The sequence below is a fragment of the Equus quagga genome, chromosome 6 (assembly GCF_021613505.1).
Source record: "Equus quagga isolate Etosha38 chromosome 6, UCLA_HA_Equagga_1.0, whole genome shotgun sequence".
In the NCBI taxonomy this organism is placed as follows: domain Eukaryota; kingdom Metazoa; phylum Chordata; class Mammalia; order Perissodactyla; family Equidae; genus Equus; species Equus quagga.
Window position 1 is genome coordinate 120,737,999 of NC_060272.1, and position 25,888 is coordinate 120,763,886.

At 37.2% G+C, this 25,888-nt stretch overlaps 1 protein-coding gene across 3 annotated transcripts in view; it reads left to right on the forward strand.

The window, feature by feature from the left end:
- Positions 1-25,888, forward strand: part of FOCAD (focadhesin) — a 270,438-nt gene that overhangs the window by 142,174 nt on the left and 102,376 nt on the right. For 2 of the 3 annotated variants that reach the window (XM_046664479.1, XM_046664481.1), the window contains 3 exons: positions 20,014-20,148; positions 23,604-23,654; positions 24,463-24,546. In XM_046664479.1, the coding sequence (XP_046520435.1) occupies positions 20,014-20,148; positions 23,604-23,654; positions 24,463-24,546 (270 nt within the window). The remainder of the gene's footprint in view (positions 1-20,013; positions 20,149-23,603; positions 23,655-24,462; positions 24,547-25,888) is intronic. The other variant, XM_046664480.1, reaches the window with a different exon arrangement.

Genomic DNA, 25,888 nt, shown 5'->3' on the forward strand with positions numbered 1-25,888 from the left:
AAATAAAATTTAACTGACTGTAGTATGTTTGTATAATGGAATACTATTCACACATAAGCCGCGTGTGAAATCTTATGGAAAAATAAAAATACTGGGTTCTTTTCTTTAAATGGAAAAGAAGTAAGCTTCCTTCTATTCCTTAATTTGTTGTTTTTATTATTTTTAAAGACAGCATTTGGAGCTCATGTGAAATTGAGCACTATGTCAAAACTTATAAGAGGAAATTTTTAATTTGAGCTCTTGAAATTTTACCATTTCTGGGTTTTGCTTTTACACTTCAATCCTTTTTCTTCTGTCTGCCCTTTACCAGGTCCAGATTTGCTATGATCTTTGAAGATACTTTACTCTGAGAAACGTACAATCTCAACTTTTGAAGTTACAATATTTAAGAAGCTCCTCTTGCCCGCTGTACCTTATTTTAATCCAATTTTGTGGTTATTTTGTGTTTAAAGAGTTTTTATATGAAAAGTTTTCTATCTTGAGTTGGAATCGTGGTCTCTGAGGATTGTTGACTGATGCGAGTAGTCCGTGACTGAACATGAACGCTGTTCAGGGTATCCAGCCGTGAGTTTCCGGCTCGCAGTCACAAACCCAGGGTATTCTTTAGAAGATCAAACGAGTGGGACACTGGGAGGGTTTTAATGATGCCAGTTAACATCAGAAGAGCTGGGCTCAGTGGTTGCAAATTATGCTCATCTGAATAAATGCCGCTGAGCTGGAAATAATGACATGACTAAAATGATGCTAATTGTGTGCCATTCTGCCATTCCAGTGAATAAAATATATTGATTTAAGCTTATACAGGGGGTGGGTTTTTCTTTGGGGGGTAAATGGAGACATGGGGCGCAGAGAGAGAATCATTGAAGGAGGGTAGTAGACTAAGTGGCATTAATGGTTTAAAGGACTTTATGGATTGTGAGATCTGATTGAAAGCATTGTTTTGATACTTTCCAAGAAATTAATAAGTCTATTTTTAAAGAGATTTTATTTAGCATATACCCTTAATTGACCTAGAATTAAAATTTATCAAAAATGGCATTTTTATCTGTGGTGCTTAAACTCATCTCTGTGCTCCATCAATGTGTTGATAAAAATAAAAGTATCTCACCTTCTCCTTGCTTAGGATAAAATATCACTAAAAGACTCATTTCTAGAAACACTAGTCTTTCCAGATTAGACTTCACCTTGATTAGATAACTAAAATCACGTGTTAGTGAAAGGTGCTTAACATGCTTAGGAAATATTTGGAATTAAGACAGCAAGAATGTGTAAGTCTTTGAATAGAATTACTCGAATGCCTCTCTAACATGCATACAAGTCCAGAAGTAGTATTTAAAGAAGATAATATATACATTTTGTTGTAAGGTTGTTTAAAGCTTTAGAGACTTTTCATAATTGATAGAAAAGGATTTGTTGGAGCCTGAGGACTATGCTATTAGTTAGATGTTGTTCTAAAGTCTTTTTCATGTTTTGAGTATACACTACTTATCTTTTATGATTTAGATAACTTTATACCATACAGGCCTTGCTATCTGATTTTTGAGCTTTATTAAGAGCTGGACTTGAATTCACAATAAATGATGAAACATATTGCCCTGGGTTCTAATTCAGCAATAATGAGTGGGATGTTGTCAGGGGTACCATTCTTTTTGCTTTAGAGCCATGGCACATTGCCTGTATTTACGTTAGTGGTCATTTGAGCACTTTAATTGTTCAACCAATTGGCAGGGTCACATGACTTTGTCTAAAATGATTAAAATACAGGTCCAACAAAAGAATGCCATTGATCTGGTTTCCTGATGTTACACTTCTAACTTCAGTTGGAATGTATTTTATTCTCTTTCACTTGTTTGGCTCAGCTACTCTATCCAAGTTACGGGCTTCATAGAAAAATGAATGATGATGATTTCTAGTGTGTAGAATAGGGTCTTCAAAAGTTTGTGGATAGCTTGGGTTACTGAATCAGAATCTCTAGAGACGACACCTACGCTCTCTATTTTTTAATGAGTTCTGCAGTGACTTCCATGTGCAGTAACGTTTGGGACTGTTGTCCAGGGCAGCAGTCTCTAAAATAGTTTCTGTGGAAGCCCACCCACGAGGTATGGGAAGAAAACATTGGAATATTTCTTGTTTATCTTTTTTCTTAAAAAGAGAAAGAAATTAAACTGTAATAATATTCAATATATGGATTGATGGTTTCTTTACTTGCACTTCCATCAGATGATCATGTGTCACCTATAGTAGCCAGGTATCCTAAAGGAAGAATGAGAGTTCCACAATGAAGACTGGTTGTAGCATCTTCTCTCCTTTGTTAGAATATGACAATCCCTTGCCGTTTATGCACAGCAGTTAAATGAACTTGTAGGATAGATGTACTCACAGATACACCTGTAGATATAGATAAACATATATATATGTATTTAATTACATCATTTTATTAGATTAATAGATTTTATTAGCTGATTCCAGGTATAAATTGTTGAAAGATTTATTTGAAGCACCATTAACCTTAACTTTATGTAATTTCTTCATTCCTTCACGTTATACCTAAGCACAGCTACATACAAATTATTTGCCCCTTTTTTGGAGCTGTGTAGTAGCTATATTTTTCTGACAACAGTGCCTTTTTAAGAAAACAGTGGCTTAATTGAGATATAATTCACGTCACAAAGTTTACTCTTTTAAAGTGTACAATTCAGTGATTTTTAGTATATTCACAAAGTTATGCATCGACCACCACTATCAAATTCCAGAATGTTTTTAATCATTCCTGTGGTAGGCTGAATAATGACGCCCACAGAGATCCAGGTCCTAATCTTTGGAAACTCTTACCCTGTATAACAAAGGAGACTTTGCATGTGTGATTATTTTTTTTAATCAATTAATTAATTTTTTATTTTTCCTTCTTCTCCCCAAAGCCCCCCAGTACATAGTTGTGTATTTTAGTTGTGGGTCCTTCTAGTTGTGGCATGTGGGATGCCACCTCAGCATGGCCTGATGAGCAGTGCCATGTCCGCACCCAGGATCCGAACTGGCGAAACCCCTGGGCTGCCAAGTGGAGGGCGCGAACCCAACCACCCAGCCACAGGGCTGGCCCCTGCGTGTGTGATTACGTGAAGGATCTTGAGATGGGGGGTTATCCTGGATTATCTGGGTGATACTTTAAATGTAATCACAAGTGTTCCTATAAGGAGACAAAGGGAGATTTGACTACAGAAGAGAAACAAGATAACGTGATGTGGGGAAAGCATTATGAGCCAAGGACTGCAGCAGCTTCCGGAAACTAGAAAAGGCGAGGAAACATTCACCTGTAGAGCCTCCAGAAGGTAACTTGGTACCTTGATTTTAGCCTCGTAAGACTCATTTTAGACTCTGGCCTTCAGAACTGTAAGAGAGTAAGTTTGTGTCATTTTTAAGCCACTAAGTTTGTGGTAATTTGTTACAATAGCCGTAGGAAACTAATACAACCCGCTTGCCCCCCAAACCAACACCATACCTATTAGCAGTCAGTCGCTCTCAGTTCCCCTCTTCCCACAGCCCCTGGCAACCACTTTTTGCCTATTCTGGACATTTCATGTAAAAGAATCATACACTATATGGCCTTTTGTTTCTGGCTTCTTTCACCCAGCTTATTTTCAAGGTTCATCCGAACTTCATTCCTTTTTATGGCTGAGTAATATTCCATTGTATGAGTATAACATATTTTGTTTATCCATTCGTCAGTTGATAGACATTTAGATTATTTCTACTTTTTGACTGTTATGAATAATGCTGCCATGAACATTTGTGTACAGTTTTTGTATGAACGTATATTTCCAAGTCTCTTGATATATACCTAGGAATGGAATTTCTGGGTCAGATGATAACTCTATTTTTAACTTTTCAAGGAGCTGCCTAACTATTTTTCCAAGTGGTTGTACCATTTTACATTCTTGCCAGCAAAGTATGAGAGTTCCCATTTTTCCGCATCCTCACCAACATTTGTTATTGTCTGTCTTTTTTATTATAGCTATCCTATTGAGTATGAAGTGGTATTTCATTGTGATTTTGATTTGCAGTTTCCTAATGACTTGTGTTGAGCATCTTTTCACGTGCTTATTGGCAAATTATATTATTTATAATATACTGAGAGTAGGAGTGTCTCTGAAAGATATTTGTATTACATAGAATTCAAAGCTTATTAAACTTAAAGATGTTTTACATTTTTCTTTTATTAAGAACAGTTGTTCCAAATTTTCTTACTTTGCCTAATATTTTCCTTCCTATGCTTTACGTGTATAACGTATTAATAAGTGTACATATATGCTGGTATGTTAAAATCTTTTTACCAGTAGAGATGTACAAACAAGCATGGTCTGCAGGAAGCTCCTGTGGAACTTATGCTAAGACGTTGTTCAAAGGTGCCATAATAAGCCATCCTTATGAAGAAGTCTACTTAATATGATTTTTCCCCTCGTTTTGATTTATTATATGATACAGAAATGCTTTGAAGGAATAAAAACCTAACTCTAAAGAAACTAGGATATATCATTCACTCAGAGGAATTGTCTGAAATTGAGTAATTTAGAAGCAAAAATCATCATGTAATAACCACAAAAACAAGGAAAACAGCTCTTCATTTATTGAGTGCCTGTTTTGGTCAAGGAATGACACTAAGTGTATGACATACGTTATTTCATTTAATTATCACAACATCTCTGTGAGTTTGGTGGTATTGTCCTCATTTTTTGTGTGAAAAGCTAAGATCCAGGAACTGGCCCAGTGGCGTAGTGGTTAAGTTCACGCATTCTGCTTTGGCAGCCTGGGTTTCACAGATTCAGATCCCGGGCACGAACCTGCACTCTACTTGTCAAGCCACACTGTGACAGTGTCCCACATACAAAATAGAGGAAGACTGGCATGGATGTTAGCTCAGCAACAATCTTCCTCAAGCAAAAAGTGGAAGACTGGCAACAGATGTTAGCTCAAGGCCAATCTTCCTCACCAAAAAAGGAAAAAAAAAAGGGCTAAGATTCACAGAGTGTAAGTAGTTTTTCAAGAGGATAGTGCTAAGAGGCAGAGTTGAGATTTGAATGCAAGGCTAACCCCTTGCCCTTTGTTCTGTATCATATCATATGATGTAATTATTTCTTCACTGCTCTTCCTGCCCCCCAATCCCCCATCCTCTTTCCCCTTTCCCACTCCTACCCCAAAGGGGGCAAAAGATATAGCCTACTGGTACTCGATAAATAAAAGGAGCTGAAGAAGAACAGCCTAGAGATTTGGAGAGCAAGAGAGTATTTAACCATGGAAAATTTGAGAACCACTTAGGATTGGTTAGGATTTAGAGTGAGCAGTTGCAGAGCAGTATTAAAGAGGGACTTGATTCTAAGTTACAAGTGAAAGGCATCCCCAGGCCAGGCAAGACAACCTGCTTTCTGAGCCAGCCCTGTGGAGGACAGGATAAATGACAGTTTTTATTTATATTTATTCATTCATGTTTATTCATTCGACTAAAATTTGTGTGCCTACTGTGCACAAGGCACTGTTAAATGCTAGAGATACAATGATGGCTGGCATCAAGAAACTTTCATTCTAAGTTGGGGGCCTGGAGAAAATGGACATTTAACCTTTCGTGGTACACTTCTCTATTTCCAGTTGTGATAAATCCTATGAAGCAGGAGTGTAAGTTGCTTTGGAAGTTTAGTGAATTTAAGCTTATTTAAGAATGCCAGTAAAACTCTTTGTATTAGTGGGACATTTTGTAGCTGTTAAGTTAATAACAAAGTTTATTGAGTGATTTCTGTTTGTCCTTTGTGAGATTTCGTCACCCATTAGGTTTGTCTCCTTCTCTCTTTGCCCCATGGGATGCATCTGTTTGCGCATCATAACTTACTGCAAATGCTTGTTTCCATGTTTGTGTTCCTGCAAGCTTCTTTGAGGGTATAGTAAGCTGTTTTTATTAATCTCTAGTCCTAGTTCTTAATAGAGGGGTTTGTCTATTATGATATTTCAATTCCAGTTCGTTTATGAGACGTCTTGAATTGTCCAGGAGACTTCCGATTTCATGTTTTCTATCGCATTGTTTCAGAGAATTTTTACTCTTTAGAATATGCATATTGAGTTTTAAAAGTATTTTTTATTACACAGGAGACATTTGTTGTTCAAAAATCAGAAAATATGGATAAGCAAAATTTGAAACAAAAAAGTTGCCCATAATGTCGCTGTCCAGAGATACTGTAAACAATTTGCCATGTGTAATTTTATACCTTTTTCTATATATACGTATATATCTATAGATGTTTGAAAAAATGAGATTGTACTGAGCATATTGTCTAGCATAACCCGAGTTTTTCCTCTTAGTATATATTATGTACATCTTTTCCTGGCACTATGTATACACATTTTTATGGCTACATGGTATTTTATTGTACGTTGCATGTGTCATACTTTTGTCCATCTTTTATTGATGGGTATTTTGTTTCCAATTTTTACTATCATCTATAGCCCTGCAATGATCATCCATAGAGCTAAACCTTAGCACACATCTCTCTTTCCTTAGGATGAATATTTAGAAATGGGATTGCTGGCCCAAGGGTATATAATTACTATCCATAAGGATGTCTCTCTTTTGAACTCCTATCTGCATAATATGGGAGTGTTGCTTTCCCTATATTCTTTTCTATACAGGAGACATATACGTTTTCATGCATGTCTTGATATTTTGGAAAACATGGTTGACCACCATAACTAAATTCTTTATTCTTTCGGTTATGTACTAAAGGCGAACCCAGGGCAAATGTTAACATAAGCAGGCATTATTGATGATGTGGTGGCAATTACCTGAGAATAAACTATATGATGCATTGAGATTAATGAGAAAATACAAGCAAATCTCAAACTTTATTATTATTATTGGGATAGAAATTTATATTTCCTTTCTTGTAGTTTGGGAGTGAGGAGTGGTGGGAGGCCCCAGACCTCTTCTACACTCAAGTAGACACTCTGAGTTATCCTCAGGGCTTCCAGGCTAGCATGAGGCTGTTGCAGTGATTGTGTTGGGGTGCTCTCTCCTCAGCCACGTGTGCCTTGTCTAGACATCTGTGACTCTATTGTGTGTCTGAGGGTGGAAACTCAGAAGCTGCTGCAGAGAAGTGTATCCTTTTTATTCCTATGTGCTGTTTCTGCCCAGTCTTGCCTCCTTTCCTACCCTGGAGGTTAGTCTGCATAGAATCAAAGGAAACTACCAAATCTCCTTTATTTCTCTGCCTTAAAGCTTAAAACCAGAGCCAGCCTAGGTGGAAGCAGCCAACTTCCGGGTGCTCCCCTTTTCCTCTGGTTGGACTTTGTTAGCTTCATCCCCAAACTGTTTTAGCAGCCAAAAATCCACTACAAAAGAGTGAGGATAAAAGAGACTGAAGGAGAAATGAGACCTTTTAAAATCTCTTTCCTTCTTCCACTTGGCCTGGGAGCCTTCCCCAAACAATATGATGGAAGTTTTATGGTGAGTACAGCTGGCACTGTTAGGTGAATCAGACGCCAAATGAACATCATAGGTATTAATGCTCATCAGACCCCAGAAAAGGCGTTGATTGAAGTGACCATGGGAGTTGAATTCTCATGAAGCACAGCCAGCCTGGTGCTGAAAATGGGTCGTGCTCCAGTGTCTGATCTCTCTTTGGAAAACTACCCAACTTAAAGAATTAAAAGCAGAATGCAATCTTAACACTGGTGCCAAGAGCAAACATTTGTTGAGTGCTTACCCCTTGCCAAGTGCTGTGTTACGTCCTTTTACAGCGTCATCATAGTAACCTTGTGAGGTTGTGTTAATACTGTGATGGCCAATTTTGTGTGTCCACTTGACTGACTAAAGGATGCCCAGATAGCTAGACAACATTGTTTCTGGGTGTATCAGTGAGGATGTTTCTGGCAGAGATTAGCATTTGAATCAATAGACTGAGAAAAGAGATCGACCCTCACCAATGGGGTTGGGGCAATCCATTGAGGGCCAGAATGGAGCAAAAAGGTGAAGGAAAGGCAAATTCTCTTCTTGAGCTGAGACCTCCATCTTCTCCTGCCATCAGACATTGGAGCGCCTCGTTCTTAGGCCTTTGGACTCAAACTGAATGATACCACTAGCTTTCCTGGTTCTCCAGTTTGCAGCCCGCAGATTATGCGACTTCTCAGCTTCCATAACTGTGTGAGCCAATTCCTGTCATAGATCTCTTTCTCTCCCTCTCTCCCTCTCCAGATATTACTGTTGGTTCTGTTTCTCTGAAGAATCCTGACTAGTACAGATACTACCCTTCATTTTGCAGATGAGGAAACTGAAGGCCATGTAGCTAATTAGTGGCACAGGCAAGGTTTGAACCTAGAGTTCTCTAATACCAAAATATCTGTTCCCCTGGTATCAAGTAGGCCCACACTGAATCTAAATGCTTTTTTTGGTAAAAAGCTTTATTGATATAAAATTCATATACAATTCACCCATTAATAACATATAATTCGATGCCTTTTAATATATTCATAGAATTGTGTGACTGTCACCACAATCAAGTTTAGAACATTTTCATCACCCGAAAAAGAAACTTCGCACCCCTTCACTGTCACCCCTCAGTACCTCTTTCCCTCCACTGCCCCTGGCCCTATACAGCCAATAAGCTACTTTGTCTCTATAGATTTGCCTGTTTTCCATTTCATTTAAATGGAGTCATACAATGTGTGGTATTTTGTGACTGGCTTCCTTCACATAGCCTGATGTTTTCAGACTTCATCCATGTTGTAGCATGTTAAATCTAAACTCTTATGATGTCACTATTATTTTCTTTGAGACCCTACAGGATGCTCTTTAGTCCATCTGCTCAGAATTTTTTCAGTTTTGTGTAGCATTATTTTCCTGGCATGTGTTTATGGATTGTATAGTTATCACCAACCATATATTTAGTTGATGTGGCAAGAATAGTTGTTAATTCCTGGCTTGTGCTTTGTGGAAGGAGGAGCAATAATCATGCCTGGCAATAAGGGTGTATAAAGCAATCTTTGGAATTACTTTAGGTTTTCCCGTATGGCAGAAGGTGTTTGGCTCTGTTTTGTAAGATAAGAACAGCTGTAGTAAACTTCCAGGTTTCCCTGAACGAACATTAATTTAGGCAATTGGATAGAAGAAACATAAATACCGAAGAATGATCATTTCACCAAATGTCATTTAAAAAATACACTAATTTTAGGTGTCGTGTGAAAATAAACCTTTATGGAAACTGCAGGGAAGTAGGAGAATCAAGTGAAATTAGTCTAAATTATAGAAAAATGATTAAGGTTCAAATTCATAAAATGGATATGTATTTCCTTTAAAATGTGACTCAAGTATTATATGTGTACAAGAGAAAAGTCAGAAGTTATGACTGAGGGAAAGAAGATTAAAAATCACCTACAAGGCACAGAGATATGTATGTAACAAAAAGGATCATACGATACCTATTCTTTTGTGCACTGTTTTTTCAGCCAGCCGTTTATCATGAGCACCACGTCGTGCTGATAATCTACTTCTCGTGTCTAATTGAATGAGCACATGGCTGTAACACAGTTAATGAATTTCCTATCGTGGGATTTTTAAATTGTTTTCTGTTTTATTTTGATTTTTTTTTCATTATTATAAACCAGACTGTGATAAATGTTTTTGTGTCTTACTCTTTGCAAGGGCCTTTCTTATTAAGCAGGTTTACATTTCTGATGCAAATGAACAGTTAAGTTTGAAAAGAGTTGCGAGGGATGCATTACTTTTCTATACTCTTTTTTTTTTTTTTAAGGAAGATTAGCTCTGAGCTAACATCTGATGCCAATCCTCCTCTTTTTGCTGAGGAAGACTGGCCCTGAGCTCACTTCCGTGCCCATCTTCCTCTACTTTATATGTGGAATGCCTACCACAGCATGGCTTGTCAAGTGGTGCCATGTCCACTCCCGGGATCCAAACTGGCGAACCCTGGGCCGCCAAAGTGGAGCATGTGCACTTAACCACTGTGCCACCGGGCCGACCCCTTTTCTGTACTCTTAAGTTTTTATAGTAAACAGGTTTAAACAGAAAGTGGTTTATTTAATTTTTAATTTGGATGGAAAAATAAAAAAAGACTTTGTGACTGGCAAAGCCAATGGACTTTTCCCATACTTCCTTAACTTCTCTCGAGTGTAAAAAGCCATGAAAGCTTTCCTTACAAACCTCTCCCTCTTCTCCTGGACTCCAGGCCCTGTACTGTCCTGGTTCTCCAACTTTGCTAACGTTTCTTTTTGGTGCCTTTTGTTTTCTCGTCTTTTTACTGTTCTTTTGAAAACCAACAATCTGTTGTGTTCCCCTCTCCCCCAGCAGTTGCAGTTTGCTTTCTTGGAAGGTTTCTGGACCATTGCTGCAGTACTGATGCTTTTCCAGGATTTTCTGAGATAGTTAGTTATTCAATTGCAGTGTAGACTTCTGAGAATAATTTAAGAAAGCATTAATAGCTCACTTAGAGTTGTAGAGTTCTTACATATAATTTAAATTTTTGCACTCCTTAGTATTTGCTTAGGAGTGGTTTGGATTTGCTGTCTCTCAGGAGAGTTGGGCCTAGGGATTGAGCGTCTACAGTTTGCAGTGGACAATTCGTGAAAGCCACGGTCTACGACCTGGAGTACATGGGGAATTTGGAGACTTTCCAAGGGATAGGAAAACATGGCGAGATTTAAGGACTACATTTCCAGATCTTCAACTTCACTGTCTACTCTTCACTAGCACTTACCTGCCTGAGATCATGCTATTTCTCTTTTCCCAACTTTATTTTCATAATTGCCTCCTTTCTACTTTATAAAAGGAAGGCAGATCTCTACTTCTTGTAAATATTTCTTAGGTCATTGCTCTGAGGTGTAAAACCTTCAGGGCATCAAACAGAGGGTTAATTCAGAGTATTTATTTATTTTGGGGAAGCGTTTCTCACTCAAGTCGTCTCTCTCTTCCACACAGGTGATGCCATTTCTGGTTTTGTTTTTTTTTTTGAAAAGCTTTTATGTTTAGTGATTATTTAGCAATATTTGTAATATATTTATGCTATTTTAATCAATAGCTGCTTTAATGATACAATGGCAGAGTTGAGTAGTTGTCACAGAGAGTATATGGCCTGCAAAGCCAAAATATTTAATCTCGGGCCCTTGACAGAAAAATTACCCAGCCCTGTTGTAGTTGGTGGTGGGCCGATTAGCACCATTCATTCATTCAGCAAATTTATTTTGAGAGGAGTGCCTTTACAAGCCAGGCACTCTGCTAGGTGCCGCATTTGTGTGGATGGAAAAACTTTGTTTAGGCTTGTTCCAATCTTGTTTTGAGAACCATTTGTGTTGTAATTCACTCGCTTTCAAGCACTGAGGAACAAAGTAATTTCTAAAGAAGGCCTGCTAAAAATGGTGTTTTCCCTTTCTCTTGAACTTGTAGATTATAGGTTTTGCCTTTAGTTTTGATTTTCTTAAACAGGAGCTGGTTTGTTTCACAACAAGGGGTCACAGGTATGCTTCCTTCTTGTTATGAGGGACTTGTAGAGAGATCTGTTTAAGCCGTTCGGGCCTGGAAGACTGATCTTCACTATTGTTTTCCATGAAGAATTCATCAGTTCTGTCCTCCCAAAATTGGTGGATACATAGAGTAGGTGGAGGGAGGTGGAAGAATCATTTTCAGTGAAAATGTAATCGGGTTAAGTTTCAGCCACTGTCAACATTGGTTACTTAGAAATATATTCATGGAAGTCCATATTTGTAAAGTGGACTAAACTCAATAGGTATTCCTAAAAGCTTCATCTTTGCAATTTAAAATTGCCCTCTAAAGTGTTTTTAGAGCCTCTGGAGTGACTGCTTAATTCATCAATTATTTTTGATACACAGCATGTTGTTTTTCAATGTGAAATGGCACTAAACTGTATTTCTCAATCTCTTTCTACAGTGCACTCATAATAGTCCTTTTAGCCTTTTTTAAAATTTAGATGGATGACATTTTATTCTTGTTGCTAGTGGATACTCAATTTGCTTTGCTTTTAATTTTATATCTGTTGAACAACTTTCTGGCAGTTTGGTTTTCTGGGTTTTAAGTTATTTTGAATGAATTTCTGTTATTTTTATTACCTGGAGTCTAACCTCCACTTATCTGAACAGGAGGAGGAGTTGGCCTTTTTTATATTTAAAAAAAAAAAAATCCCTCTGGTTATTTGGGGGGAATAAAGCACTAGTCATTTTCTTGTCAAAGGATATTTCTGACACATTCTTACTGTGAGTTTGCTAGTTCATGCCAGAAGAATGTCCAACATGAAATAGATAATTAATCCAGACAGAATCTAGCAAAACTGAAAAGTGGACGTCCCTGCAGGGAGCTCTTTGTGTCATTCTTTCTGTTCCTGCAGAGAAATCAATGGACTTTGCATTGGAAGATATTGTTCCCTGTAGGGAAGTGTCTCAGGGAAGCTGCAGCTTCTCACATGGGGAATAAAAGACAAACCTACGATCACTGGCCACTGAGCAGTGAGTCCCTCGGGTGGCTTGATCATCTAGATCCCCCTGTTTAATAAATGCCTCTCTGTTTGTACTTGTGTCACTTACACAATTCTAAGCCTCTTCTATTAAGATATTAGAATTCAAGTCAGCACTACAAACTGCCAAGACAGTTTTTCAGAAATACAAAATTTATTTGAAAGGTCTCTGTCGTATCTCTTTTGGAAATGGCATAGTGATGTTAGGGATTGTTAATATGACAGTAGCTTTACCACATCAAGTGCAAATATTTTTGATTCACTAAGCCACAGTTTGGGATTCAGATATGTGCTTTGACATTATTTGCCATGAACAGGACAGAAGTTGAACAACTCTAATAGAAAATCATTGGAATGACAGTCCTTTATAAGAGACTTAAAAAGGCAACTCAATATTTATTCCCATTATTTTCTACAACACTCCCTTGATAATAAACTAGTCTCAGACATTAAAAGACTGTGAAATTGCTTGAATAAACCTGTGCTAGTCATTTTTTTATACTTATAACCTTTAACCTCATATTATTAGGAGAAGAAAGAGTGTTGTTTTTCCCATTGTTTCTGCCTCATTGATTGTGTCTCCTTAAACTCCCTCTTATCCCCTGTTATTGTATTTTGGTAACAGAAGCATCCTGTTTTAGGAATTGTATGTGCTGAATTAGCTTAAGAGGGCTTCACTGCATGATGATGACTTGAGTCCTTTAATTGTGATGGCAGTTTCTTTTACCTTCATTATGTAAAGGGCAAATAAGGCGGTTTTCATAGCCTGAAGGTTTGTATAAAGCTTTCCCTCTGTTGGAGTAAAGCATCAGGACAAAAGGAGTAGGCTGTTCTCAGGAATTTCTAGAAATAGCTTTTGGAAGTAAAATTAGAAGATAGCTATCTGTTCCTCTGCAAAGGAACAGAGTCATTCTTGCAGCACAAGAATTGGAAGCAAAGGCTCTGATTCTTTTGGGATTCATTTTTTTTCTGTTGGTTATAGTAACAGTAACCATGTTTTACAGTGTATAAAGCACGTTTGCATACAATTGTCTCAGTATTACCTTTACTCTTATCCTTGTGCTATACATACAGCAGGTGTTACTAGTGTTATTTCTGTTTTGCAGCTGGGGAAACAGATTGAAGGAGATTGATGACTTTGCCATAGTCACACAGCTACCAAATGGGAGAGCCTGGGGTTTCTGACGTCAATCATGTGCTCTTTCCAGTATACCACACTGAACAGGGTCTTCTTAATCGGTGTTGTTTAGTGTTGTGAAGATTCCTGTGGAGGGATAACATGGGAAGAGTACCATTCTCCTCTAGAAACAAAAACGCCAACAAAATACACTTAATGTAAGCACTTAGAATGGAATGAATTCTTCCAAAATCTCATAGACAAACTAAGCAAGACGTTCTGAGGGGCATTTGTGCATTAATATTCATGTGTTCTATATGCATAATACCTAGGTATTGTTCTATTTATTTAATTTATTTATTCTTGCTTCTTTTGCCCTTACTGTTGAATGGTGGATTTAGTATTGTAGGCCAGTAGTTTCCTCAGCACTTTTAAAATCTTATTGCATGGTCTTTTGGTCTTGTTAATTTTGAAAAGTCTGTTGTTATCCTAAATCATTCTGTTGTAGGTAGTCTGTATTTTCTCCGTTTTAGCTCTGAAGATGATCTCTTTGCCTTTGGTGTTAAAGTCATATTATAAGTAAAGTTATTTTTACTTATCTTGCTTAGGACTTAAATTAGAGAATTAATGTCTTTCATTGATTCTGGAAATTCTCAGCCATTATTTCTTTAAGTCGTGCTTTTTTTCTATTCCTACTTTTTAACCTTTTATTTTGACAGAACTTTAAAGGTAAAGAAAATTGTCAAAAAATTGTATGGAGAGGGGCTGGCCCCGTGGCCGAGTGGTTGGGTTCTCGCGCTCCGCTGCAGGCGGCCCAGTGTTTCGTTGGTTCGAATCCTGGGCGCGGACATGGTGCTGCTCGTTGGGCCATGCTGAGGTGGCGTCCCACATGCCACAACTAGAAGGACCCACAACGAAGAATACACAACTATGTACCGGGGGGCTTTGGGGAGAAAAAGGAAAAAAATAAAATCTTTAAAAAAAAAAAATTGTATGGAGAGATAATACATAAAATGGAATATTATTTGGCAATAAAAAGGAATAAGTACTGATACGTGCTACAACATGGATAAACCTTAAAAGTAATATGCTAATTGAAAGAAGCAAATAACAAAAGACCACATATTGTATGATTTCATTTACAGAAAAGGTCCAGAAAAAGCAAATTTATAGAGATAGAAAGTAGATTTATGGTTGCCTAGGATTGGAAAGGCTGGGGGGAAATGGGAATGATGAATGATTATGGATTTTCTTTTTGGGTGATTAAAAGGTTCTAAAGTTGATTGTGGTGATGGTCACACAACTTTGTGAGTATAATGAAAACCATCGAATTGTACTCTTTAAGCAGGTAAATTGTATGGTTTCTGAATTATATCTCAAAAACACTGTTATTAAAAAGAGAAAGAAAGAAAAATAGTACAGACAGGTCTTGCATATTTTTCACCCTGCTTTCCCCAATGTTAACATCTTACTTTCCTTAGCCCAGTTATCAGAACTAAGAAATTAACATTGGTGTGATACTATTAGCTAGACTATGGACTTTATTCCTATTTCACCAGTTTTCTCACTAATGTCTTTTTTCTGTTCCGGGATCCAGTCCAGGGTCCCATATAGCATTTAGTTGTCATGTTTTCTTACTCTTTTCCGATCTGTGCCGGGTCCTCAGTCTTGTTTGCTTTCGTGATCTTGAGACTTTCGAAGAGTTCTGGTTGGTTATTTTGTAAAATGTCCTGTGATTTGGGTGTGTATGATGTTTCTTTATGATTAGATTGAGGTTATGTATTTTTGTGAGAATATTACAGAAGTAATGTGCCTTTCTCAGTGTATCACGTTGGGTACTTGATGTTGATAAGTTTTGTTACTGTTGATGTTAACTTTGATCACTTGATCATATTAACCTTAACTACTTGGTAAGGTGATGTATCCTCGGTTCTCCACAGCAAAGTTACTATTTTTTTTGTAATTAAGAGGAAGAGATTCTTTCAAGGAGATACTTTGAGACTATCCAGTTATCCTGTTTGTCCTGATACTTTTGCCCACTAAGTTTAACATCCGTCAGCAGATCTTGCCTATGACTGTTATTCCTGTGGTGTTTGTCTAATGGTGATTATTTCTTTCATTGCTTCTACATTTATTAATTGGAATTCTTCTGTTAGGAATAGCTGTTCCTTCTCCCTTATTTATTTATTCAATTATTTATTTGTATAAGTGTGGACTCATGGTTATTTGTTTGACCATTGGGAACCCTTTCAGAATGGCTCCTATGCCCTTTCAATAAGTCCTTGTTGAACACTTCCTTTCTTTCTGGTACCGTAAGATGCTCTAGACTTATGCTGTATCTTCCCTATCCCAGTCCTTGAACCACTTCTCCCAGGGCCATCCTAAAATTAAATTTCTTTGGGAACTCTTGGTAAGCATAGGAAAGACTGCTTCATTCAATGCAGCCTGACTTTGAACTTCTGTTTTATAATTTGTAACTCTAATCACTCTGGTCTGTATTTAGGATAACTTCCTATCTGTTGAGTTAATAATTTCAGTAACTATTTCTAGAGATTCTATTTAGTTCTTTTCCAAATTTACCTATTCTTTTCTATCATGCCATTTTTTTTTTTTTTTTTTTTTTACTGGGATTTAAATACCTTGTCTTACGTCTTTAATTCTTTTCAGTACTTTTCTTTTACTTTCTACTTGTTCAGTTACCTGGAGGTCTTGGATGTCTAATTCTGCTGTTTGTTCTTTTTGCTGATTCTTACTCATGTTGAACTGTGTCATTAAATGTTTAAAAAAATTTTTTATCAGAACTCATTTTCAGAGGGGCTTATTTTATTTTTCTGTGTGAATCATTTGGGTTACATGTTAAGGGCGTAAACTTCCAGAGTGGTGCAGCCCCCAGCTCACTGCCTTTTATTAGGTTAATTTCTCAGCCCAGTCGTTTGTAGTCCAACTGTTACACTAAGGGTGCTGGTTTGATGTGGGGGTCTTAGTTTGTACTCCCTGCCTTATACAGGCTAAAGGCAGTATCTCCTCTTTCCAGGTGGGCGTTTAGACACAAGTTACTAGATTATGGAAACTGACAACTTTATCACAATGCCTCAAGGCAGGTATTTCCCTCTCTGTTTCTGGCATTGAGTAACTACCCCCCCTCCCCTTCAGCTCAGCTATATATAGTGGAATTTTCTTTTTTATCAATCATTTCAGGTATGGCCCATCATGTTGCTGAAGCCAGAAGTCAGTCAGTTTCTTGAAAACAGACAAGTCATTGCTTAATGAACAGTAGAGGCAGAACAAGCCAGGAAAGGCCAGGACCATGAGCCTGACTAATCCAACATAATTTGACAGATTGTGCAGGTCAAAGGCTAGTGGATCAGATCCACAGCATTCTGGGGAATGGACATAGCAAGATGGTAATAGATTGAATCCAAAGAACCCTCAGGCCCAGAAGATGTCTAAGATGAGGTCAAGAATGGCCCAGGGTAGGGAAAGTCAGAGAAAGCAGCCTTCTCTACTAGAGGCTTTCCTGCTCCTGATTATGTATGGGCAAGCCTGGGTTTACAAATATTCCCTGCACATAGACCTTGCTTACGTTTAAGGACACGGTTCGTGAGAGGGATTCTGGAATATCTTCTCATAATCCATAGGTAGAGTACTATTTCAGGCATTAGTTTTCAAACTTTCTAGGAAGAAGACTTAAAAAAAATTGTAAACTCTTGAAAATACTTGGAGAATGTAGTCTCACTCTTCACTCATCACCCTTGGGGAAGTCAAGACCCTTTTTGTACTTCTGTAATTGGTGGCCAGAAATCTTTTTTGTTGATCTGCAAAGTCCATCAGACATCTGTGAGGCCGTCCTTTGTCATGGTATTTCGATTTATAGAAATATTCCAGTAACAAAGCTGCTGTTGACCAACCTCACATCTGGGTTATATTCCTTTTTTCCTCTTGCCTGCAGGATATTTCTCTCTGGATGTCTTTCCATCAACTCGAATTAAACATATCTCCAACAGAACTCATCATCTCCATCTGCCATCTCCTGCACTATGCTCCTTCTTCCAGCTTCCCCTCCTTTTCCTGTGATGCTATTTATTCACTCAGATCTCTAAGCCAAAACATGTCACTGTCCAGTTCATTCTCCAAGTTCTTTTAATTCTTTTATTCTGTATCTCAGATATACCATTCCTCAGGTTCCAGTACCATCAGTAGTTGATAAATACTGATAATCTGTTCTATACTTATTACTGTGTTGGGTGAGGGGGAATGAGAACTGCAAGACATGGTCATTATCTTTAAAGAACTTAATATCTAGTTGGGAAGACAACTTGCATTCACAAAAATAGTGAACCATACTAGACAGTATATAATTAAAGGCTAAATTGGGTGGTACAGAGTTTTAAGTGTTAGAAGTTGGAGGAAAGAAAAGGATAAAACGAGGGCTTGAATTGTAAGAGAAAACTTAGTTGTGGAAGTGGGATTTGAACTGAGTCTTGAAACAACATAGATTGGAATTGGATAGGCATTTAAAGGGAGGAGAAAGAACGGACAATTAGTGAGTATATTGAGTGTAAGATTTTTAGAAAACCTTCGAGGCTCTTTGTATGTTAGGGACTAGTGAGAAACAGGAACTGGGGAGGTGGATGACTGCTTTCACTTTGGCTGTAAGGCTACCAGAAGAATCTTTCAAAAGTGCCATTTTAATTTTGTTTGTTCCCTAACTGAGAAATCTCTGGAGTCTTCCTTTTCTTTTCCATTCTGATCCAACCTGCTTTGGTATTCTAGGTTCTCTCTGATCTGCCAGCCTTTCCTCACCGGCACTCATTCTTTCTGTGCCTACAACATGCTTTTTTTTGTGTGTTTTGACTTATGCTTTCCATTTCCTTGTGGGCTGCCTGCCTGATTTCTGTCCATTCCTTCTTCAAGTCCCATTTCAAGACTTACTGCCTGTTGATACCCTCTCGGATGACTCTCACCCAATGACATAGCTTTCTTCCCTGGATTCCTCCTGAAACTGTTTTCTGCTGAAAATAGCTCAGGATCTAATCATGTTCCTTTTGTTTTCTGATAACTTAGAATTATATACATTTCTCTTCCTTTATGATAAGGTGCTAAATTGTTTGAAGGGATAGATTATGTTTTATATTTTATTGTTCCTCTTAGTACTGTGTACTGCTCTGGATTTATACTCAATGCTGAGTTGATAGCTTTTAAAGAATTGGTTTTTTATTTCAAATACTGATATTTGTAACGTTAGAGCTACTTTGTATAAACCTGCCTATCGTCATGCTGGCACATTAGTACTGGAATCCAAATTTGTAGTGGATGCCAAGTCAAAGACCATTTTTCTGCTATTTCATGGAAAGTAGAAAATGAGAGCAAAAGCACTGAATCCAAGTTTTCTGAGATACTCTTTCTGCTGTCTTTTCCTTTGAGCCTCTCCTTAATCTGTGTCCTTAAGTATATATTATTCATTTATCTTTGACATCTTTTCACTTACTACCTTATGTAATTTTTCCTAAATAATTTATTCTTATAAATGGAGATAAATTGTGTGTTACTTGAAGCTTAATAGAAGAGATTGGAGTATTTTAGAAAGATTAATCCTTGTTAAACTCCTTCTAATTGATCTGTGTTGGCACTCTTCCTGCCTGAGTTTTAAAATTTTAATAAAATATCTATAAGTGAAGAAATCATCTGTTGTAGTTGGAATTAAACTAAAGAAGACATTTGAATAGCCATAAAGCCAGACATTGAAATGAGCTAAGAATACTTGGTTTAAGGAAATTGGATCAAGTTAAAAATAACATTTTTCTTGGGCTTTAGTTTTATCATTTAACAATCTTAAATGATCTGAAGTGACTTTTAAAGCAAAGTCTTAAATTATTATTTTAGATAACACAATTATTCTCCTACCTCCTTTAAAAGTTTGTAAGATGATTTGAGAGTGTTTGGTTTATATATAACATCCTAATTTTCTGAATGAGGATGTAGTTTCGGCAGGGCTGAGAAACTGCAAGAACTGTGGATTTAGAAATGTTCTAGCATTATCTTACCCTTGCTTGTTTCAGAGAATGGTTCTTCTACGCTATGTGTGTGTGTATGTGTGTATGTGTGTGCCTGTGCAAGAGAGAGAGAGACAGAGTTTTATTTCCTTGGTTAACCAAAATGAAGTAGTGAAAAAGCAATTGAGTGAGGCAGGCTGGATCTTCTTCAACAACAGTTTGTATTGGTTTAAATAATTTCTTTTGAGGATACCTTATCAAATCTTAACTTTTAGGAATGTTTTTGGTTTTTTCTAAAGTTTCCTTTTGTAGTAAAAGATAGTACATTTTAGGAATGGACTTTTATGAGTTGGGATTTTGTTAAGCATTGACTTTTTTATTTGCTTCACAGGTTGTTTGCATTCGCTCCACTTGGAATGCTCTCTCCCCAAAGCTGAGTTGTGACACAAGACCTCTCATTTTGAAGACCCTCAGTGAATTGTTTTCTCTGGTTCCTTCCTTAACAGTCAATACAGCTGAATATGAGGTATGCTTTTGGAGCTCAATAAATTGTCTGTTTTTACATTGAAAAGACATGTGCTATATAATAACTTTGAGAAAAACATATTCATAATCTTTTGTTTGTCAAAAATCCTTTTGCACTTTTTGTTCTGAGAACATGTTGCGATCTTTATGGACTTTTAGGAGTAGGAGGATATCCACCCTTATCAATACTGTGTCTTTAAGACTTATTTACATAAAGGATACCAAGTTTTTATTATGAGAGTATAGTCAAGATTTTAAAGTCAGTATGTTAAAAGTAGTGTTTCCATAATGGAATTCATGGGGCCAGCAGTTTAAGTTCATTTTGTTGGTGTTTTAAGTTCTAAAAATGTTGCAAAGACTAAGAAAGTAGGGCAGAGCCTCCCCATGGTACAGACACACTGTCATTTGTGTTTTGCTTCTAGCTTGGGCAACGAGATTTGATTTTTACCTGTTTGTTCACATATTCCACATATATCTATACTCTTCATCTGTACTCCTCAATGAGGATGATTGTAAAATTAAACTGTCAGGACAAAAACATAATTTTGTGAGCTACTCAGTGTTTGTCATTGTAATGAACTGAGACACTTGGTAGAAGATGCTTTGCTGTAAGATTCATATATTTCTGCTTAACCTTTCCTTTATTATCTCTTCTTTGAGTGAAATGAGAGGGTGGTGAATTCGTTATGTCTCCACTTGTGTAGCCACATTCCCTTTCATGTCTGCCTTTTTTTGTTTTCCTTCAAAGAGCGGCAGTTGCTTTCCATTTGAAGTCTTGGTGAACTTTTAGTTTGATTTGGTGCTTCACAGACTTTGATAAACCACCCCTTCATAAGATTCCAGTAACGGTCCCTTATATGTTTTAGATCACATTATAACACAGGATTATAGGATCATGCTTTTAGTCATTCTAAATGCCACATAGTGAATAAAATAAAATAAAATAAAATTTGTCCTTATTGAGGATAAAATACCCAGCACAGTGCCTGGCACAGAGTATATATTCAGTAAGGAGTTGCTGAGTGAATGATGAACCAATTCAGGATATTGTGAGTTTATTCTCACATCTGGGCTTTTGTTTTAGGGTATTTAAAAAAGAATCTGTTGGAGACTCCTAGAATAGATAATTCACCAACAGTCTTTTTTTGTGGCTACTGTTCATGGGTACGTACTCTTATGTTGTCAGAAAGTCTGCTAGCCTGCTGATAAGGAACTAAGACTAAAAACAAAAGTAAGGACAAGTTGTGTATATTTATTTTCTGTCTTCAAGGGCTGAACTCATATACCTTTGTATTGCTTGTACTTTGAGTTATTCAGGTTTCATTACAGGTTAGTTTGTGTATTGGTTTCTTATATTTGCTTACCAGTGGCTGTGAGTTGTCTGTTGGAGTATATGCTTTTCTTCTTCTTCAAATTTCACATTCTTTTCCACTGGCATCCCATTTTGGCTTATAGTCATGCTTATGTTGATATTAGGGTTCCTCTGCTGTTCAGATAGACTGCTTTGGGGCCATTCCATCCATCAGTTTCCTCCCAGAAAGGGAGAGCCCTTCAGTGACCATAGTCCACTTGGAAGCAGAAGTAAAGAAATGTAGAGGGAGACCTCTGTCTGTCTGTCTGTCTGTCTGCCTCTCCCTGTCCGTCTCCTTCTCTTCCTCTCCACCCCGTTCTTCCCTTTCATTTCTCCCTTCCTCCTTCCCTCTATCCCTGTGTCTGTTTAAATATTTTGTTATCTGTTAACTGTTTAGAGTTTGGATGTAAGCCAGAGTTGAATGTAATTTTTCCAAGGCATTTCTTAGATCATTGCTATCCCTGGTTACCTCAATGCCTTGCGTTTGCCTAAAATGAAGTCTAGCCTTTTTATACCTAATCAATAGGCCTTTTAGAATCTGGCCTCACTCTACTTTTCTGCCTCCTGCCTTCCAGGAACGCGAAATCACTTGTTGTTTTCTTATCCCCCTCCAAACTTTTCTATCTCTTTTCCTTTGTTCATAATGTTCTCTCAGTCTAGAATTACTTTCTTTTTGATCTCTAATTTTAAAATCTATTTTAGGAAATAAAGAATTGGTTTAACTCATCCCATCCTTTGAGAATTTTTCTGCAACCAGGAGTCCATTGCTCCCCAAAGTCTTTGTCTAAACTGTTTTAAGTACATTTATTTCTATTTTATACTACAGGTATATGTACCCATATATTATTTTTCCCATTAAACTATAAGCTTGTTGAAAATAGAGTCCATATTTTAATTAGTGTGTTTTCTGAATTGCTTTGCAAAGTCCTTGGTATAATCATTAATTGAGTCAGAATATTTTTATTAAAACTGTACTTAGAGATACTAATAAATAATAGACGCTATTTTTAAGTACCTATTATATTCCCAGCACTCTTCTAGTTCCTTTAGTTCTAATATCTGATAGAAAGGTATTATTTTTCATTTTATAGCTAAAGAATCTGAGGTTTTGAGAGGTCTGTCCATTCATTAAACAAATGTTTATTTCCTACTATGTGCCAGACAATTAACTTGACCAAAACTGTGATTTCTAAGTGAAAGCTGGTGTCTAAACCCAGGCCTTTCTAGCTCCATAGCCTATATTTTTCCATTACACCACGTTGTCAGTCCCTATCTTCCAAAAGCTTGAAGATTGATAAAGGAGATACACATAAGCAATAATAATTATAGTATTTGGTGAGTACAGATAATGTAAGGGCTATGAGAGAGTGGTGGAGTGAGCAGCATCTTAGGGGAAGTCTAACCAAATGTTATTTAGTTGGTGCTGTTTCACTAGGATCTTGAAGAATTAATAAATGTTGCTTCTCACTGAAGTTTGGGGAATCGAATACGTAAAAGTAAGGAGGTATAGGAAAACCTTATATGATTTAAAAGGGCAAGAAGTTAGATGTGGCTGAAATGAAAATGACAGTGAATATTGGAAGATAATGACTTTTCATGCTCAATTATTTATTAAATATTTGTCCTTTGAGGGCTTTATGGTCTAGGCCTTTGAAATGAAAAAGATAGTCACGCCCTAAGGAGTATACAACCTAGTAGGGAGCTAACCACACACACAGATAATCATACTAGATACTAAAGTGTACCATGTGCCATATGGCCATTAGAGAAGGGAGCGCTCTCTTCTGGATAGGGGATCAGGAGCAGTAGCATAAAAGAAGGGACTGACATTTGTACTAGGACTTGAGAGGTCAGTAAGAAATGGTTAGATTTCTAAATTTCGTAATCATAAAATCTCATTCTGTTTAAAATATCCATGTGTTTAAATGATGGGTCTGTTTCTGAGTATTTTCATTTTATGAATGATGAGTAAATACAGATTAATTCAATAGCTTGTGGTATAATTTTTAAAGTGATTTAATTTTCACCATTTACCACCTTAGATGGTTTATTCTCAGTTTTATCTTTGTCTTAGAAGTTTATTCTGATGTTGGTTGATTTTTCAGAATTTTAAAGTTCAAGTCCTCAGCTTCCTCTGGACCCACACCCAAAACAAGGTATGTCACAAGGGGTGTCAGTGAAACAGAACCAAACTGGGGAGAGGACTGTAAAATCAGACTCAGAATAAAAAATGTTAACTCCCTCAAAATGATGGTTTCTTGATTTTAAAAGAATTGTGACTATTAGTAAGTTTAGGCTTTAAAATTTAATCTCAACCTATGCCCATTAATATATTTTCACCATAAAGTACGCTTAGTTCTTTGTGAAGCTGACAGATGTGAAGGGGGACTGTTGCTCTTGTGTCATATTTTTGTATGGTCCTTCCCTTTCCTGCTGTGGCCCTCCTCCACCAACAAGCAAACGCTCAAAAAGTCCAGTCCATCTTTTGGATGGCATTTCCAGTCAAGGAGTATAGAGAAGAGGGTGTCAGTGATGTTATGCCTGACTCATGAGTGAAAGAGCTTATGTTCCAAAAGACTAACTTGTTCTGTTAGTAGCTGGAGAATCAGAATCCAAAACCAAGTCTATCAGACTCTAAACCCTCATACTCCTTCCACCAAACTATACTATCTCATGGAGCCCTGAGCAATTATGAGTAACTTTATGGTTAGTGCTCAAACTAGGATAAAAATTTAGTGCTACTGGTCTCTCTGCTCAATGCTATTTTCTCTCTATTTTTCATTGGGACAGATTAAGCAAGGCTTTAATACCATTTCCAAAGCATTGATTATAGAACTTTGAGGTTGGTGAGGGAAGATTTTCTTTCTTCTTAGAGCTGCTGTTTAATATATATATACATACATATATACACACACATGTATATATGTTGTTTCTTTTTTTTTCTTTTACTTTTACCCTATCTAGGACCCAATTGTAGCAAATGCTGCATATAAATCTCTGTCACACTTTAGTGCTGGAGAGCATACCATTCTCCATCTGCCTGAACAGGTAGGCCGTTTTGCTTTCTCACTAGTATCTCTTTACTGCTGGGTTTTACTTTATTTGCATCTCCTCTCATAGGAGATCCTTACCTGATGGATGTATATGTAATGCTAGATGTGTTGTCCATAAAAGATAAGAATTTGTATTCATTATTTGTTTAACTTGTAAAAGATTGTAGAGGTCTTAGACTTCACAGATGATGAATTTAAATCTCTTTGAAGCAGATGGAAGACACCTATGGTGCAAATGAAATCTCCTTAAGGTGACTGGGTACAGGACTGCATGCCTGTGTCCGTGGCTTACTCCAGAAGATCTGTGCCACTGTAGGAAGCTTTTTGCCCCCATGGTGCACCATCTTGGACTTGAAATGCAAGCATAGGCTTCATAGACTAAAGTTGTATACCACCTGTGCAGCCAAAGATCTTTATTTGTAATACAGAATTGAGATCCCATATAAAAAAATCTGCTGTTTATTACTTTAGTGTGAAATGGTGTATGGCTTAGCCCCAGAGAACTGGATGAAGAAAGTATCACTGTCTTTTTGGTTTTTTTTCCTAGGAAGATTTGCCCTGAGATAACATCATGCCAGTCTTCCTGTATTTTTTTAGTATGTGGGCTGCCAGCATGGCATGGCCACTAACAGAGCAGTGTAGGTCTGCACCTGGGAACTGAAACCAGGCTATCGAAGCAGAGCGTGCTGAGCTTAACCACTAGGCTACTGGGGCTGGCCCCAGTATTACTGTCTTTTAAAGGTTAATAATACATAGGATGACATTATCTTAGTTTTGAGATGAAACTAAAAACATACAACCTTTTCTAGTATCTATCTAGTATAACCAGCTTTAAATTATTAGATCATGTTAAGGAGTTAAGTGTCTGATTTCACATTTAGTATTACTACTAATTCAGATGCAAATAGAAGTTTATTGAATGCCTTGAGTGGATAAGACAGACATTGTGTTAGAAGAAGTTATATGTAACATTACCCAGTATCTGTCCTTGAGGTCAAATGGCAAGAAGTTTTGGTGTGAATTTCTTCGGGTCTTCAGGTGTTAAGATGGGTTGACTTTTTCTTCTGAATTGAGTTTATACAAAGATTAGATGCCAGTAGGAACCAGGCAAACTTCTGTTTATCGAATTGAATTGGAGCCACCATGAATATAGGCTCTTGTAAAACCAAATTCTAAGTAAGGTGGGATTTCCCATGTTATTGAGGACTAAAGACAGATTGGCTGACTTGTCATGCAGTTATCACAAAAGGAAGCCTTAAGAAAAGGTGTTCTATGACTCATCAAATTAAAAAAAGTAGAACTTCAGACTGCACTATAGTGACCAGCAATACCCATAG